This window comes from Anomalospiza imberbis, chromosome 14, assembly GCF_031753505.1.
Source record: "Anomalospiza imberbis isolate Cuckoo-Finch-1a 21T00152 chromosome 14, ASM3175350v1, whole genome shotgun sequence".
Classification (NCBI taxonomy): domain Eukaryota; kingdom Metazoa; phylum Chordata; class Aves; order Passeriformes; family Viduidae; genus Anomalospiza; species Anomalospiza imberbis.
The window spans coordinates 18,963,084-18,978,847 of record NC_089694.1 but is presented as its reverse complement, the minus strand read 5'-3'; the positions used below and the strand labels follow the sequence as shown (position 1 = coordinate 18,978,847).

At 47.2% G+C, this 15,764-nt stretch overlaps 1 protein-coding gene across 1 annotated transcript in view; it reads left to right on the top strand.

The window, feature by feature from the left end:
* Positions 1–6,967: 6,967 nt before the first annotated feature.
* DRP2 (dystrophin related protein 2) overlaps positions 6,968–15,764 on the top strand; it is a 28,967-nt gene continuing 20,170 nt past the window's right edge. Inside the window, exon 1 of the mRNA XM_068205275.1 lies at positions 6,968–7,225. Coding sequence (XP_068061376.1) covers positions 7,145–7,225 — 81 coding nt within the window. The 5' untranslated portion in view covers positions 6,968–7,144. The remainder of the gene's footprint in view (positions 7,226–15,764) is intronic.

The window sequence follows — 15,764 nt, the reverse complement described above, 5'->3', positions numbered from 1 at the left end:
TCCATCCCATGCAGCAGAAATGTGCCTGGTATTATTGGGCACCAGAGATTACTTTTAGCCTCTTTATGCTGTGGTAACTCTTGTCTTTTTTGACATTTGGCTATTTTTCTTCTCTTTCTTCCCTCTAACTATCTGAGTAGCATGGCACTTGAGTGTAAGAATGGCCCTTTTAGGGAGGAATGTGCTCCTGTACCTTTTTTATTTTCTTATCTTTTTTCCCCTGCTTGCTCTTTGCATTTGAATCATCACAGCAAATTTGCAGACCATTTTCTGTTAAAAGCATGTGCTCAAAGACTTGGCTGACCACAGCTGCTCTGAGGACTAAAATGGACAGAGTCAAGACCCATCCATTTCCTGGTAAGTGATAAATGAGTAATTTACCTCTCATGCCTATTTCTGCCCATTGTAAGGTAGGTGGACACTATGAAATTGTAGCAGAAACAACAGTGCTGGGGTGTTACTTATCACAAGGCTTCTGCAGGCTTTTGATTTAGGAGTTTTGTAATATCATAAACAGGCCATGGCAGTGGCCATTTCAGTTTAGCTGCATCCTGTAGCACTGCTAGTAGCTTTTTATCTGATTTCAAAAAGTGAGGCCTCTCCCTTTGGAAAAATCTGAGTGGGTATTAAATAGGATTTCAAAGTACTGGGCCAGAACCCTGTCTGGGGTAAGCAGGCACAGCTCCACTAATTTCTAATGGATCTGTGTTGAGTTGCACCAGCTGAACATCTGGTCCCCAGTTCACACAACCAAAGCCATTAACCCCTCCCTGTCAGACACAGTGAGCATTATGCAGCTGAAAATCCAAATGCCTTGGGCTAGAGTTAATCTGAATTCTTCTTCTGAAGACATGTTTGCTTTGTGTTTCTGTTCATCTTTTTTATTTTGTTGTGGGAGACTCATTTGTGCATCTTTATGCATCAGAATCTACTGCCCTTTTAGAGAGAGCTTTCTCTGAAAGAGTTAATAATTTCAACCTGTTTTCAGCTGGAATGAAGAAACTGGTTCCTCTGTATCCCTGCTTTCTATTCTTTTTTTGGCCTACTTCCCTCTGCTTGTGTTTTGCATTCCTAATGCCATGAATAAATCAGGACCCAAGGATTTAGAAGGTGGTACAGCTGTAACCACTCAGAAAATGGAATTTGAGGCTTGTACTGCAGCTCTAACAACTGCCAATATGGGTGCTCCTGAACTCGTCTAATAACATTTAACTGCCACCAAAATAAAATTCACTTTGCCTTTTTTGATACAATGTTTGAGATTTTTGTGCCTCTGCCCAGTGTCTCCTCACTTGGTCACCTTTGTCTTTTAGGCAAAGCTCAGTTGTAAGGCCTCTAGGGCAGGGTAATCTCCTCCTGGCTGCTGTGACAGAAGGGCTTATCACAAATCTGTGCACAGTGGAGACAGGAGCAAGGGAAACTGTGGGATCTGACCTGGCAAAGGATTCATTTTCTCCATAGAATCACAGCACAGTGCAACTCCTGCCTGGCTGTTGTCCTAGATCTTCTGGTAACTTGTCATTAATAATACACACTGGGCTGATTTGTAGCTCCATGGCTCCATAGAGAGTGTGTGAGGGAGCTCTTTATGTGCTCTTTAGTCAGAGGATGCATCTAGTTTGGATGAAAAATAACAGAGATTGGCAAAAAGATTGCTCCGGATGATGAATATATTGAAAGTACAAGGTCCTCAAGTATTTTCTTCCAGGAAAGATGACTTATGTTTCACCAATGGGTTTCCCTCATTATGGCTATGCTTTTTAAAATGGAGGCAACAATTATGTTCTTATGAAGGTTGGATGCAACCAAACCTTGCTTTTTGACCAAGAGTGCCTTTTATGTCCTTAGCATTTGGTGTTGTGGTTTTGGGCACAGGATTACTGAGAGAACTGTATGTAGCTGTTAGACCTGTCCAAGTAATTATAGTTGGCAAGGGAGGTGTTGAAGTACATAAATAACATCCTGCAAGGTGTGTGTGTACCTTGTGAGGATGCCTCTCTGCCTCTCAGTTTCCTGTCTCGTAGGAGTAAAAAGTCTGCATTAACAGAGGGGAAGATTTTTTTTTTTAATAAAGGCTTTAATCTCCAGGCTCACTCTTGCACATGTAGACACCAAAACAGTTGATCTTAAAAACAAAAACAAGAAAAAGCTGCAGGTACCTACACAGGCTCTAAATACCATTTGAACCTTGGGAGTGTTTAGGAATCTGTAGGCTGAGGCGTGATCCCATTCTGCAGTTTGTAATGAGTGAACATGCACCAGGCAAGCTGTGGTACCTGCCAGAAACGTGACACAGGATGGGCTGTTCCAGCACAGCCTCAGTCATGGGATATTTAAGTCACTGTAACGTGGCTGAGCTCCTGAGCTTCAGGCACTGGGTTTAGGCTGCCAATTGCAACAGATACCTTGAAAAATTTTACTCTGCCCAAATCCTTTGGGCTCTTCCTGTCAAGAATTCAGGGATAAGCTTCTGCTGTGAACATATATTTTGATGTGCAGCTGTGTCGCCGTGCAGCCTGACTTGCTCTGCTCCAGTGTCTGTGCTGCCAGTGTGATCTCTGCAGGAAGAGGCTGCTCTCTGCAGGTTTCCTCCCAGCCCTCTCTCTCGAGTCTCTGGCCTGTAACATCCCCATCATGGTTTATTGTGCACGGATCACTAAGCAGTTTCCTTTCTCTTAGGGCACCTCTGTTCTGCGTCCAAGTGAATCTTCAGCAGCTCCTGTGTGATTGCTTTCCTGCTCCTTTGAGGGCCCAGTAAATAAGGAGGGGGATGGAAAGCACATTGTAAACATGCTGACAGCTTTTGAAGAACAAAACAGCCCCTCAAATCTGCCTTGTCTGCCTTACCCTCCTCTCCTGCATGCTTTTGCTTTCTTTTTTACCATTTGCTCCCTCCTCTTTTCTTTCTCCCTCTCCTCCCCCATATTCTTTTACACTCTTTTGATACCCACTCCTCTTTCTTTTGGCACTTACTGCTCTGAAAAGATTTCCTTCCTCCCTTATAGTCTCTATTTCTCATGTGGGGGGATTGTTTCAGGGCCTGTGTGGGAACAAATTAAAAGGGGGATTAATTCTGAGTGCATGGCTTGCATCAGTTCTCTGCCCATTCTTCTCTCTCACCCCAGGTACCATGTGTTTAGAAAGTACCCAGCTGTTTTTCTAAATGCTTTCAGCAGGGTAGAATCTGCTCTGGGAAGGTTTTTGTGCTTATTGATGCTAGCAAAAGAGGTAGAGTTATTTATTTGATATCAGTTATTTAAACAAAACAAGGGAAAAAGCCCCCCAGGATGTTACAATATCCAGTTAATAAAATTATTTCCTTAGGGCCCTAATTCTAGTTCTGTTCCCCCTTGTTAAAGGGAGGCTCTTTGTGCTCTGCTCCCAACCTGCTGGCCTGTCTAATGTACTGGAATTGATGGGCAGGTCTGTCTCTTTGTGCAAGACCTGTTCCTCTGGCTTCCCCTTCCCAGGTAGGAACAGCACAACCACTGAGATCAATGATCCTGAATCAAAACAGAGCTACAGCTCTTTGGTTGTGAGCAGCTGTGAGAGAACACAGTGCTGTCTGATCCTTTAATTAGGAGGAGACTCAGGTGAGGGAGCCTGTGTCTCGGGAAAATAGGGATTTGTAGGCTCTTGGGGAGAACTTGGATTTCTTCAAGCCATAAGGGACCTTGTCCTGGCTCACAAGCCTCTCACTTAAACTCTTCTTCAGCAGATGGATCCACAAGGACTGTGGGTGTGTGGCTCTAGGGAAAGTGCTCTTCTTGGTGTCTGCCTGTGTTCTCCTTTTAACAAGGATAAGTCTACATTCTGTTCCTGGCTAAAGCATCTTTCTCTAAAACACTTTAATTGGGATAAATGGATACATTTGAACTTTACTCTGAAAGGGCAAGAATGTACCAAAGTTTCCAAAGGATGTTAACAATAATTTCTCTTCTGTACGAGAGAGAAAAACTTTCTTTTTCAGGAGATGTGATGTTTCAAAGGAGCACATTTTGGGAACCAATTCCCTGAGACAAGGACTATTTTAGAAGATAAAGTTAATTGGTGGGAACTTATGGGAAGAAAAATGTAGAAGTAATAGCCTTTAATTATATTGAACCTTGAAGTTTTATGTTGAAAATGTGAATGCCAGAATTTTAGGTAATGTTTTTATTTGGTTGGTAATGCAGGAATAATTAATGTTGTGGATATTCCAGCTTACAAGTGATTAATAGTAATGGATTTGTATATGGAGAATGTAATACAGAATTTAGGCTGAAAGCAAACACAGCCCTTATTTCTAGCTCTTAAAACTTTCAAACTAAAAATACTGTCTCTGTGAGCATGTCTCTCTCTCTATGTCAATATCATGCCTTATAAAACCCGTCCCAGTTTTTCCCTATTGTATGACTGTAGACTGTATTTACCACTGTGCATATTGAGATGTCCCTGATGGGAGGGTGGACATTGCTGGTTTTCCTAACAAGGTAGATATGTGCTGTTTCATAAAACAGAAAGTGTCTGAAATGTTTCATTAGGGGAATACATAAAGTAAGTACCAATGTATCTTCTGGAAGCTCAGCTCTTGGAGTTCCTTGGGAGATTTTTTTGGCTTAAGTTCTGTTCAGAACTCAAAGTACACCAAATTTAGCCTCTCATCTCAGAAACCTTCCCATACACTTAAAAAAAGTTGTAGTGCTTATGTGAAAACTGCGATTATGACACATCTGAGTTGGTCCCTCTCGCTCCCCTTGAGTTCTGAATTCCTCCTCTCCTTGCCCTAATTATATCCTTAAAACAGAAAGTATTGGAGGACTTGGGAAGATGTTCCCAGCCCTGGAAGCAACTCTCCCAGCAGAGATTCTGGTTTGCCTCATAATTTAAACCAAACTGACACAAGAGATTTTTTTTCTCTACTGCATTTAAACAATCAATAATTGAGGATGCTTGTACAAGAAAGCACCTTGTTTGTGTGGCTCATGCTGTCTGTTCATATCTCTGTGCTGATGTCTGTCTTGTGTGCATGTGTAAATTGGCTTGATATGTTCATCCATGTTGTCATGTCCCTTACAGCTGCTGCTGGTGACAGACACATGCTGCCATTGGATTTGGTCATGTCTCTCTGGAGAATGGTGTCTTTGGCCTGGACAGCCCTGCCAGACTCTGCTGTTATTTCCCCCCTCGCTCTCCTTATTTAACCCAACATTTCTTATTTGTGTGCGTGCACAAAAATAGCCCAGCAGTCTCTGCTCATTTTTGTCTTCTGATCCATATCTGGGTTTTTTGGTCTAAATACAGCTTTCCAGGAGGGATTTTATTGCATCAGTACAGCTGTTGAAGCAGAAGCTATTGAAGCTTTTAAGAGCAGAAGGTGTGGAGTGAATAAGTATTCTTGGGTTGGTACTCCAAATATTCAGTGTTGCTCCTTTTGGAACCAACGATAAGGAGGTTGCTATTTAAAAATCCCCTTTCAGTGTAGTTACAGGAGTTTTCTGTGCCTCACTGTGCTCTGCTCCTGACTCCTGGTGCACCCATCTAGGATGAAGGGAGAACTTCCTCAGGGTCACCCATCACCTGCTGCAGGTTCTAGCTGGTACCATCACAGGGAGCTCACTGGTTTCTTGAGGACTCTCTCAAACATATTTTACACACGATCAACTATATATTGAGTTTTAAACCTTCTCCATGTTTAAATTGGTGGCCTAGAAAAGCTTTTGATCCGTTCGCATCCCCATGACGTGGGATTACAGTTTTGTTCTGTCAGGTGCCCAAACTGGCTGAAAGGTGGTCGTGGGCTCCCCACCCTGCTGGGCACAGCCCTGGGGTGGGCTGGGCACTGTCCCTCTGTGCAGCACCATCTCCTGACCGTTGTCCTTAAACCCACAGGAAGCCCTGTGATGCTGCAGAGAGTTTGCCAATTGTTATTTCCATTGCTGGCTGGACCAGGAGTGACTTTTTCAGGAATGTAGTGGAGTGGTGAAGCTGTTACATTGCTGGGTCTGAGTGAACCTGCATTTTGGAATACACCTGAGATGGGGAATAAAGGTATAGAAATGAAAAATGTTTACAAACAGCACTGATATCTCTGGATGATATACCTGTGTGAGCAGAAAAATAACATCTTTAGTCTGTCAACTCTGGGGTAAAAAGGGCTAAGACTCATTAAAGACTGTTCTGACAAGGACCAGGAAGATTGTATTTTCTGACTTTTAATTTTCCCATGGAGAGGCTGAGACAGTCTAGTGCTTAAAACAGAGCTGGGATTACATTTGAATCCTCTTTCTCACCAAGTAATTTAATTCTGTTTCTTTTTGTGTTGTATGAAAATAACATCACTTGGTGGCTTGAGCAGTTTGCAATCCTTGTGTGGAATGATCTGAAGAACTGTAAACTGTTATCCATGGACCAAAATCCCAACTCTATCTGCTTGTGTCCTCATCCAAGCTAGCAGCTCAAATCCTCCTGTTTCTTGTGAGCTGAGACAAGATACCCTGACATTTAAAAGATCTCCCCAGCCTGGAGAATTGCCTCCTTTCTTTACTTATTTTTATTTTTAAAGAAGACTAGGAAGCACATCTGAAATTGAGTAATAAACCTATTTTTGCTCCTTAACTTTAATTTTAAAACAGGCTATTCTTGAATTATAAAATCTTGTGTCAGATACCCAAATTGTGGTTAAGGAAGGAGGCGAATGTGTCTGGCATTTTCCAGCACACGCGTGGCCATATCTAACCTAAAATGAGAGCCGCGAGCCCCGAGAGGCGGTGGGAGATGTCGGCGAGCGGTGGGAAGCGTGTCTGAGCCCAGCAGCCCGTGCCAGGTCTCCAGAGGTCAGACCACGGCGCTTTCTGTGTGTTTGTACAGCTCCCCTCCTCCCTTTTCTTTCCCCCTTTCCATGTGTATTTTGTCTCCTCCTCCCGTGCGTGCCTGTCTTTGCCTCCCCACTCTTCTCCCTCCCCTCTCCGGATCGATCGCCGGCCGAGCTCTCTCTCCGGAGGGCCGGGCACTCGGTGGGCTCGTCCTTGTTCCCCGCTGTGTTTTGCCGAGTCAAGGGTATCTCTTTGGAGCTCGGCGAGATGCTGGTGGCGGTGATGTGATCGCATAGCAACACAGCAGCCGGGGCGGTGGAGGGGGAGAGGCAGCGGTGCTGAGCCTCAGCATGCATCCCTGTCACAGGGACTCCTCTGCTGAATCACACAGCCCCGCTGCCCCCGCGTCTCAGACCTGGCGGACTCCGAAGGTAGGCCATGACAAAATTTGTTTCCCACTCGGATCCTGCCTGGGCTGGGAAAGGGGAGAATTTGGACTGACGGTTTAAGCTGGGAAATGCGCTCTTTGGGGGTGCGTGTCCCTTGGCAGCAGCGCTGCCCATGCATGTGCGGGTGAGGAAACTTGCGGAGAAGAAAAGAAGGGTGTCAGGATGAGAGCAAGAGACGTGGCCAAGACCGTTTCCACGAGGGAGAGGCTAGGGACCAGTTAGGGATGCGGATTCCCGAGGCAAACAGCAGTCTCCAGCATCCCGGTTTCAGCGGCTGTGATGCTTTGCACGCTGAAGGCTTATTTACCCTGGCAGTGTTTCCGCCCGGGCTGAAGGGCTGCTCCGGCCAGGGTGCATGGTGCCCTTCTAGCATCTTCCTGGCAGGATCGGGCAGCAGGGCAAGGCAGGCACCCAAATATTCCTCACGTAGTGAGCAAGGATCAGCCCACAGTCCCAGGTCTGCCCTTTCCATTCACTACCTTACACGGTCCAGCCTTGCTCCTTTATGTGTCCGCCCTCCCCTCCCCCAGCTTCTCCCCAGCTCCTTTCACTCATCGTTCCTCCTCCTCCCCTCTCCAGGGCTCGTATTGCCACCACTGACCTTCCCCTGGATGCAGGCAGCCCTGACCGACTGCAGGATTGCCTGCAGGACCTTTCCTGCTCCCCAGGGCTCAGCACTCTGCCTCCCTCTCCCTGCCAGACAGGACAGCCCGGGCTGTGGGTTCTCAAGATTTAGTGCCACAGATTACTACAGGTGCCCAGTCCAGCTTGCTTCCTTCAGCCTTACCTCCAGCACAGTGTCACAGCTGTGGAGGTCCACTGGTGGAAGTGCCAGCATTCTATTTGTGGGGTTTCAATGCTGACATCACCCATGTGCAGTGACAGGGGTGTGGAGTAATTAGAGCAATTACTCCCATGCCATTAAATGCCACACTTTCTCTGGAAGAAACCAATGTTTGTTTGTATTTTGAGTTTTAGTGCTGAAAAAAAAAAAGCCTAGTCAGTTTTTTGTCAGTTTGTTTTCCTTGTGCGCTAATCCAAGGTCCCTCACACCTCTCCTGCTGCTGCTCCCCTCTCTATCTTGGACCTGTAAGAATTCTTGTTTGGTTATTCTCATTATTGGCCTTTCCTGCCTGACCACAGTGCCCTTGTTGAGGAAGCTGTGTGAAGTCCCAGCCACAAGGTTCAGCTGTGCTGGGAGGGTTTCCATTCTCCTGGCACTCACGTGTGGCTCTGGTGCCATCTCACACCCTCCCCTGCCAGCTCCCTGTGCTGAAAGCTCTGTCTCTGCAGCTGTGGGAGGTGTCCAGGCAGGCTTCTGGAGACAGCAGGATGTGGTGGCACTCTGGAAAGGAGCTGGACCACAGTCTCGTTCTGCAGCAGTGTCCAGGAATGTGAGTGCCTGGAGTGCTGGGAGGGGAAGTGTTGGAGTGTTGCTGTGATGTGATGCTGTGTTCAGGTCCTCTCTGTCAGCTGAAGGAGATGAGATGAGGATCATGTCTCTGGGTTAATACCTGAGTCAGATCAATGCTGCTCTCTAAAACTGGCCATGACTGAAACCGTGAACGGGGCTGCTCAGGTTGGAGTGGCTCTTTGCAAAACTAAACAAAGTGGGACAGGGAAGGGATTAAACTGAATGGGTTCAAACAAAAGTCCTGAGTTCCGGAGACATATGGTGAATTTCTGAATATAATCATGTTTTGAGAAATACATTCAAGGCTTCCACTTCAGCCTGGACGTCTATGATAAAAGCATAACAAAGGAGTTATAAGTCTTGTGAAATAAGGCATACTGACCAGAAAGAATTCAGTCTTCAAAAAACTGTCACTTTCATAAGTGTATGAAGATGAAACCAGTCTTTTCAGAATTGAGCCCAAATAGCACCATCCCATTTTCCTTTGCATAAGAATAAGGTCACTCTGATACATCTCAAGTAGGGATAGGAAATGTGACTCCATGGGGCACACAGTCTGGTCACAAAATTCATGGCCTCAGAAGGCCAGAGAACCTTGTGCTTTGGCAGGGAGTTTATAATAAAGACGACCTTGGGGGCAAGGCAGAGTATTCAGTTTAGAGAAGCAGGTGCCAGCTTTCCAGTGGGAATGAGAAGCAAAGTGCCAAGGCAGCCAGGAGTCCGCAGCGTTACCTTGGCCATCAGAACCGAGGGTGGGTGTGCTCTTCCCGCTCTTGTTGATCAGTTACATGGCGTGGCAAATGGGTGATGTGCTTCTCACAATGCAGCAAAACTTGTTTGCTGCTTCCAGCAGCAGGGAGGGGAAGTTTCAGGTGTTTAGAGGAGAAAGGCAAATGCAAGGCTTGAGGTTTTTACTGGCTTAAATTGGCAGGTTTCAGGGCTAAAGGATCCACGTTTCTGAAGGAATGTCTTCAATTTTTATGCTTGGTGCAACCTTCTTTCAGTCATTAAGTGATTTCCCCCCTATTCTGCTGTCCCTTTTGGGAGGTTGCTGCTTGCTCTTCTCCTGCTCCTTCTGTCTGTCAGGTCTAGCAGGCAGCAGCTTCTCTGTGTCCAGCACAGCAGGGCTGTGGGCTCACAGCTGGCTCCTCTGCCTGCTTGAGTCATTATTTCAGTACTTTAAGCTGCTAAGAGATGGGAAGAGTTCCTAGGAAAAGTCAGCTTTAGAGGGAGCAACTTAAAACCCAGCTGGGTGTCTGAAACGACATGCAAAAGAAATGTAGGTTTTTCAATCTTCCTTAAAAAAATCCCCTAAGCTATTTTTGAGCAGAGAGAGGGGTAGTCAGTTTTGCATGACCGTGTTGTGGGCAAACACCCACACTCACCTGGTGAGGTGGGGACATCATCATTGCCACAGTTTCCTAGTACAAAGCCAACTGGTGAAATGTGTCAGTGTGAGGTTGTGTAAGTGTGTATATTCTGTTGCTTAGGAAAATGGAGAGTGAGTGAGCCAGGGGAAAGGATGCTGCTTCCTTATAAAGATGTGTGGCACCTGTTTATCCATTGACTTAAAATAACATTTTGGTTATGAGCTCAAAGTCCAAGAGGCCATTTAAGAAAGGAGCTCATTAAATGTGAAGTCCCCACTTCACCCACCCTCTGAATAACACATCTTCTGTGCTGCTTGCTTGCTACCAGATACAGCCAAGGTTTTATGTTACTTCTCATGGACAGGTGCTTCATTGAAGCACCCTTCACTTTAATGAATAAAGGGGACCTGGTTCTTTGGTGCAAGTGCAGCGTGAAGCCCAGTGGCAGCTTTGGCCTCAGATGACGGGGTTGGAAATGCTCCCACATGTGGAAGATTGCTGATAGTCCCCCTTCAGGGTACACGGGAGCACGTAACAGCCAGTAGAATGTTGGGATAATTTTTTGTGGGAGTGTGTTTGGGTATCTGGTCTGGGTTTGGAAAGAGATGGAGATGAAGGGCCTGTGCTCTGAGAGGGAATTGTGTTGTTTTCATGTTGATCCCACTGGGACAGAGGTTGCTTCTCTCTCACCAAACCTTGACCAGTGGGGTCTTGGGAAGTAGGTCGTCTGGCCTGCGATCTCAGGCTTAAATTATTTACTTACAAGTGCAGAAAATAATTTTTTGCTGAAACAGGATGTGTTGTTAAGCTGTCGAGGGAGTCCTGCTGTCTGCCGGCCTGGGAATGCTGCCTTTGTTAGCATCCGCATGGGAGCTGAACTCTGAAATATCCACAAGCCTCCCACCTTTCCCCTTAAAGGACACTGAACATGCTGAGCTGAAATGTTATTACTTCTCTGTGCTGTAAGTTAAACAACAACAAAGTCATTAACATTTCCAGCAGCAGGGAACATGTTTGTATTTCCACCCTCCTCATAGGATAAAGGCTCAGCTGCCTTGCCTCAAGATGTTCCCATATTTTTTTTCCTTACAGGCCAAGATCTGACGTGGAAAGTTTCAGGGAAGAATGTTTCGGAGGAAATTAGGAATTCAAAGCATTAAAGTGTGTGATTGAGAGACCTCTTGACCTATATGCTGTGTTTGCTGCTGTTATATGTGGTAGAGAGCTGGAACTTCAACATCTGACATCACACTCTACTGCCTGTGACAGGTTTCTAATCTTGGGGGTGCCTTTAGCCATGGAGGGTTAGCTGCAGTGGGAATTCCCTTGATGTTTGGGAGAGTTTGTATATGGGTTTCTATCAGGAGGATTTTAAACAAATGCAGCAAAACTGGAGAATACTGGGCACCACGTGCACTGCTGGTAAGCTGTCACCTTCCTTTTGGCTGGGGTGGAGAAGAGGTGCTGCAGGAGCTGGGACAGCCTCTCCAGGCAGCCAGGGATGCTGCTGCAGCAGGTCTGGAAAGCAGAGAGAGCACAGAGATCCCTGAGTGGTGCAGTGAGTTGTGTGGCAGAGCTGAAGCAGAACTGGTTGAGCAAAGGCTATTCCAGCTGCCTTTGTCAGACTGCCTGGAAAGAAGGGAGTAGGACAGGCTCTCGGGTGCTGAATTTGTAACAGGTGCAGCTCGTGTAGGAGGAGAAAAAAAGGCAATTATTTTGGTTTTAATACACTTTAATGCTCAAGCATTCAACTGTTGAAAAGTAACATACAGATTTTTGGCTTTCTCATTTTTCATTTTCAACTAGAGGATCATCAAGGTCTCAGCTGTGGTGGTTGCTTGGGTACTAAAGTGTTTGGAAGCTCTAAGAGCGCTGTGGAACATGCACTGCTTCATTTCTTAGGGTGTACTGAGAGCAGAGGCAAGTGTTGTGTGCTTTTCATGGGGGAGGATGCAAAACAGCACCAGGTATTGAGGTTCTAGCTGATGCTTCTGAGGACTGGCCTGGCCACCTTTGTGCCTGGAGTGGGACCTCCAGTCTCTCACCACAGGTGAAAGACACCAGTGGAAGAGGTTTCCCTCCTTGCTGTCTCCACTGTGTGAGTGCAGTGCCCCAGTCCCTGCTCCATGGTGACTCTACAACTGCTTCTTGCAGTGTCCACCTGTGGAAATTCTCACCTGCTTCTGCTCACCTGAGCCTTAATGTTTGTTCTGCTTGCCCAGAAATGTGCCCAGGGGACCAAACTCACTTTATATCTGTTTGAACAGCCTGACCACATTATTCCCTGAGTCCTCCAAAGGAGATTCTCACAACTCCTTTTCAGTTGGAGGCTTGGAGTAGGCTGTGGGGATGATACTTTTTGTTGTCTGCACTTAAATCTGGTTTGTATGATGTTGAACCTTGGCTATAATATGGTTGGTCTTCAGCACCAACCTAAAGCAGAGTGCAGAAGATGAATGGTGGTGTGGGAGAGGAAAAGTGGATCACAGGTTTGGCTCTTGACAGGCATAGGCATCAGGCAATAGGAACTTAGCCAGGAAGCATCCACAATATCTCTGCTCCACATGCTGCAGTGCCCAGCCCCAGAGCTGTATGGAAGCACTGAAGTAAGAGTGCCAGAACTGGAGCCGTTTTGTTTGCCTCAGCAGAGAGGCAGAGCAGATCCAAGAGCATTTCTCCTTGCTTGGTTCCAGTAATAGCAGGGAATTTGGCAAGGGGTCATATGGAGCTGTTGGCTTGCCTGCAGACGTGCCTCTCCGTCTGGTTGTCTCTCTCTCCCCCGAATGTGCTCCTTTGTGCTGGCTGCTGTGCAGCTCAGTCAGTTCCACATGATCTGAGTTCTCTACCTCTGGGCTTTGTCTTTGCTGTTGCAGCGTGGTAAAGGGCAGCTGAGCCACTGCCCTCCAACCTGCTCTAGTGTTCGTGGCAGCAAGGCGTTGCACAGGACATCACTGGGTAGTGCCCTTTGCTTGGCACTCGGCTTGTTCTGTGACTGCTGCCTTGGACAGGCTTTAGTTCCCTGGGCCATCTGTGTCCTGATGGGCTTTGTCATCCCTGGAGGAGGTCAAGGAGCCCAGCACTCAGGAGGTGCAGCAGTGGCTGTCCTTATTTCCATGGCGCTGGCAGGGAGCGTGGACACCCTCCAGGTCCTACACGTGGATACCTGCAGGACAAGGGTTACCCACCCCTGTCTCAGAACTGCACCTGCCCCGTGCATGCACATCTGTCACTCAGCAAAATGCAGTCAGAGCAGAGCTCGTGACCTTCCCAGTACTGCTCCTGTTCTCGGTGCCGGTGGCAGGAACTGTCAGGGGCCAGGCTGTGCTGGGAGGACTAAGAGCAGAAAGCCCCTGTGTGGGTGCTGTTGGAGGGCTGCCTGAACAGCACACATCACTGCAGTTTCACTGCACTGTGCCACCGAAAAACCCAGGCCTCAGGATGGCAACTACAGTGAGGCATGTGAGGCATTACAGAAGATCACTGGCAAAAGCCATGGATTTCCCAGCGCTGGGGCAGAGCTCAGTGGCATTCCTCTGTTAGAGGCTTTGAGGAAAAATAACTTTCCACACCCTGAGAATTGTATCTCGGCTACATTGAGTGTCATTCAGAGGAACAGAGCCCAAATGGCACAAGCACCGGAGGAAAGGGAGGTGGTGTTACCTTCTGTTAGAAATCGTCTGCACCCTTGGGGTTGGGTGTGGTGAATTTGCACCAAGAGGCTGGAGGGCTTTGAAGACCCTGGAATTTACAATTATTAATGTGGTCTCATAATCCCCGCATGATCCCCTGCCTGCATGGGGAAAGGAGCAGGGACACACAGCCTGCAGTGTTCATTGGTGCTAATGGGCAGGAGAGGGAGAGGACGAGACCTTGGATTGTCAGCCTGCTGGAGAGCTCAGCACAGGCTGTTCTGCTGGAAAGGGAGGGAATTATGGCTGTAAAAATCACTAAGAGATTAAAAAAAACCCATGGGATAATCTCTTAATGTGTGTAATTGAGGGGAGAGAGGCAGTGAAGGCTCAGGCAGGGGAGCGAGGGCTGTGAGTGTCAGAGATGGGCAGTGTGCGCAGGGCCGGGGGGATTTCTCCTCACCCGTCTGTGCCGTGTGGCTGCTGTCAGCGCAGGATGTGCTGCCTGCTCCTGCCCTGCCAGGGCCAAGCAGGAAGGTTCCCCCAGCTGTCCAGCTGAGCTGGGTGTGAAGGAGCCAGCAGCCTTCTTCCATCAGCATCACTCATTCCCCTGGAAGCAGCCTCATGTCCACGCAGACATGAGCTCTGTCTGCTGGAGCAGGTGATTTTTACCTTCTAAAAGTAGGAAAGCAGTCACCAAGTTTTCTCTGAGCTTTATTTCTCATGGCTTTCTGTAAAGCTGAGATGGTGCTGGCAATGAAATGAATCCCTCTTTTAGCTCATTTAGAGTCCAAACAACAAAACCCAGCAGCATTTTGACCAGAGGCTGCATTTCTGATCTATAGAATAGTCAAGGGGCCACTGCTAACTGGCTTTATAGGTCATGCAGTTCAAAAATGGGGGTAATGAGGGGAATTTTATAGCTCATAATGAGCAAAAACTCATAAAAAGCTAGCTCACAGTATGAAATACATGAAGCTGGGGCTCTAGGCAATTTGCCTTCTGAATAAAAAAGGAAAAAATATGTTTGAAAATGTTGTCTGTTATGGAGATATGTCTGTTCTGTCTAAACATAAGTTGTTCTGGATTAAAAACCATACTAGTGTACCACCTGCTAGGAAGAAAGTGAATGTTATCTCAACCAAAACTAGAACAATGGCCATGCTAGTGAGATCCTCCCCCTTTCTTTAAACCACATACAGTTCAAGAAACCCAACCCTGTCTAAAAGTGCAGTATAGTCTGTGGGGCTTGCTAACAGTGTATCAATACAGCAAATTGCATAACTAGGTGGAAAGAAAGAGTTGGGTGTTTAGCTGAAACAAGATTGTAACACTAGTAGAAGTACATTAAATTAAAGACTGCTTCCTTTTAGTCTCCAGCTCTCATGGAGGCTCTGGCAGCTGGGAAGGGGGTCAGCCCTGTGAGGAGGTGCAAGCTGACCCAGGGACTCTAACGCTGCTTTTCAGGTGCTCCATCCCCATGACCATCAGCTCTGATGCAGCCCCTGGTGATGCAGGAATGGCTCCGTGTCCTCCCGCCGTGTCCTGAGTGGCACATCCCGGACCAGGCGCAGCCCAGCAGCCCTGCCCGCCCGCTGTCTCAGGTAAGAGCTGCCTCTGGGAGCCTTTCTCGCGGCAGCTTTGTGCAGAGGTTTCTGTGGGGCAAAGCAGGCCCTTGTTCCTGGTGGAAGGGAAGGCTGTCAGCTCCAGCCCCCATCCGCTGCGCTTAGAGAGAGCGTGTGCTCTCCTCTAGCACTCCTGCTCCAAATGCTCCCCAAAGTAGGAGGAGAGAGACGACCTGCAGAGCTGCGCTTTGAACCTCTTTCACAATAAAGAACGAGAGGCTACTGTTAACAGCTCTTCTGTATTTGGATTGGCTCGTTTTTCCTGGAAACTTGGAAGAATGTCAGCTTTTGGTGAAAATGTAGGTTTTCTACTCTTCCTGGCTGCAGAGGAGAGCTTGGAAATAAGCCCCTGGTGGATGCTGTAAGGCAGAGAAGGAATCTGACCTCTTACTAATCTAATTATTTTGAGGGATAGATCTTGGTCTCCCTCCTCCTTCCCCGGGGGTCTCTGAGCCCTAGGCCAGGCTCCTCACCGGAGGGGAA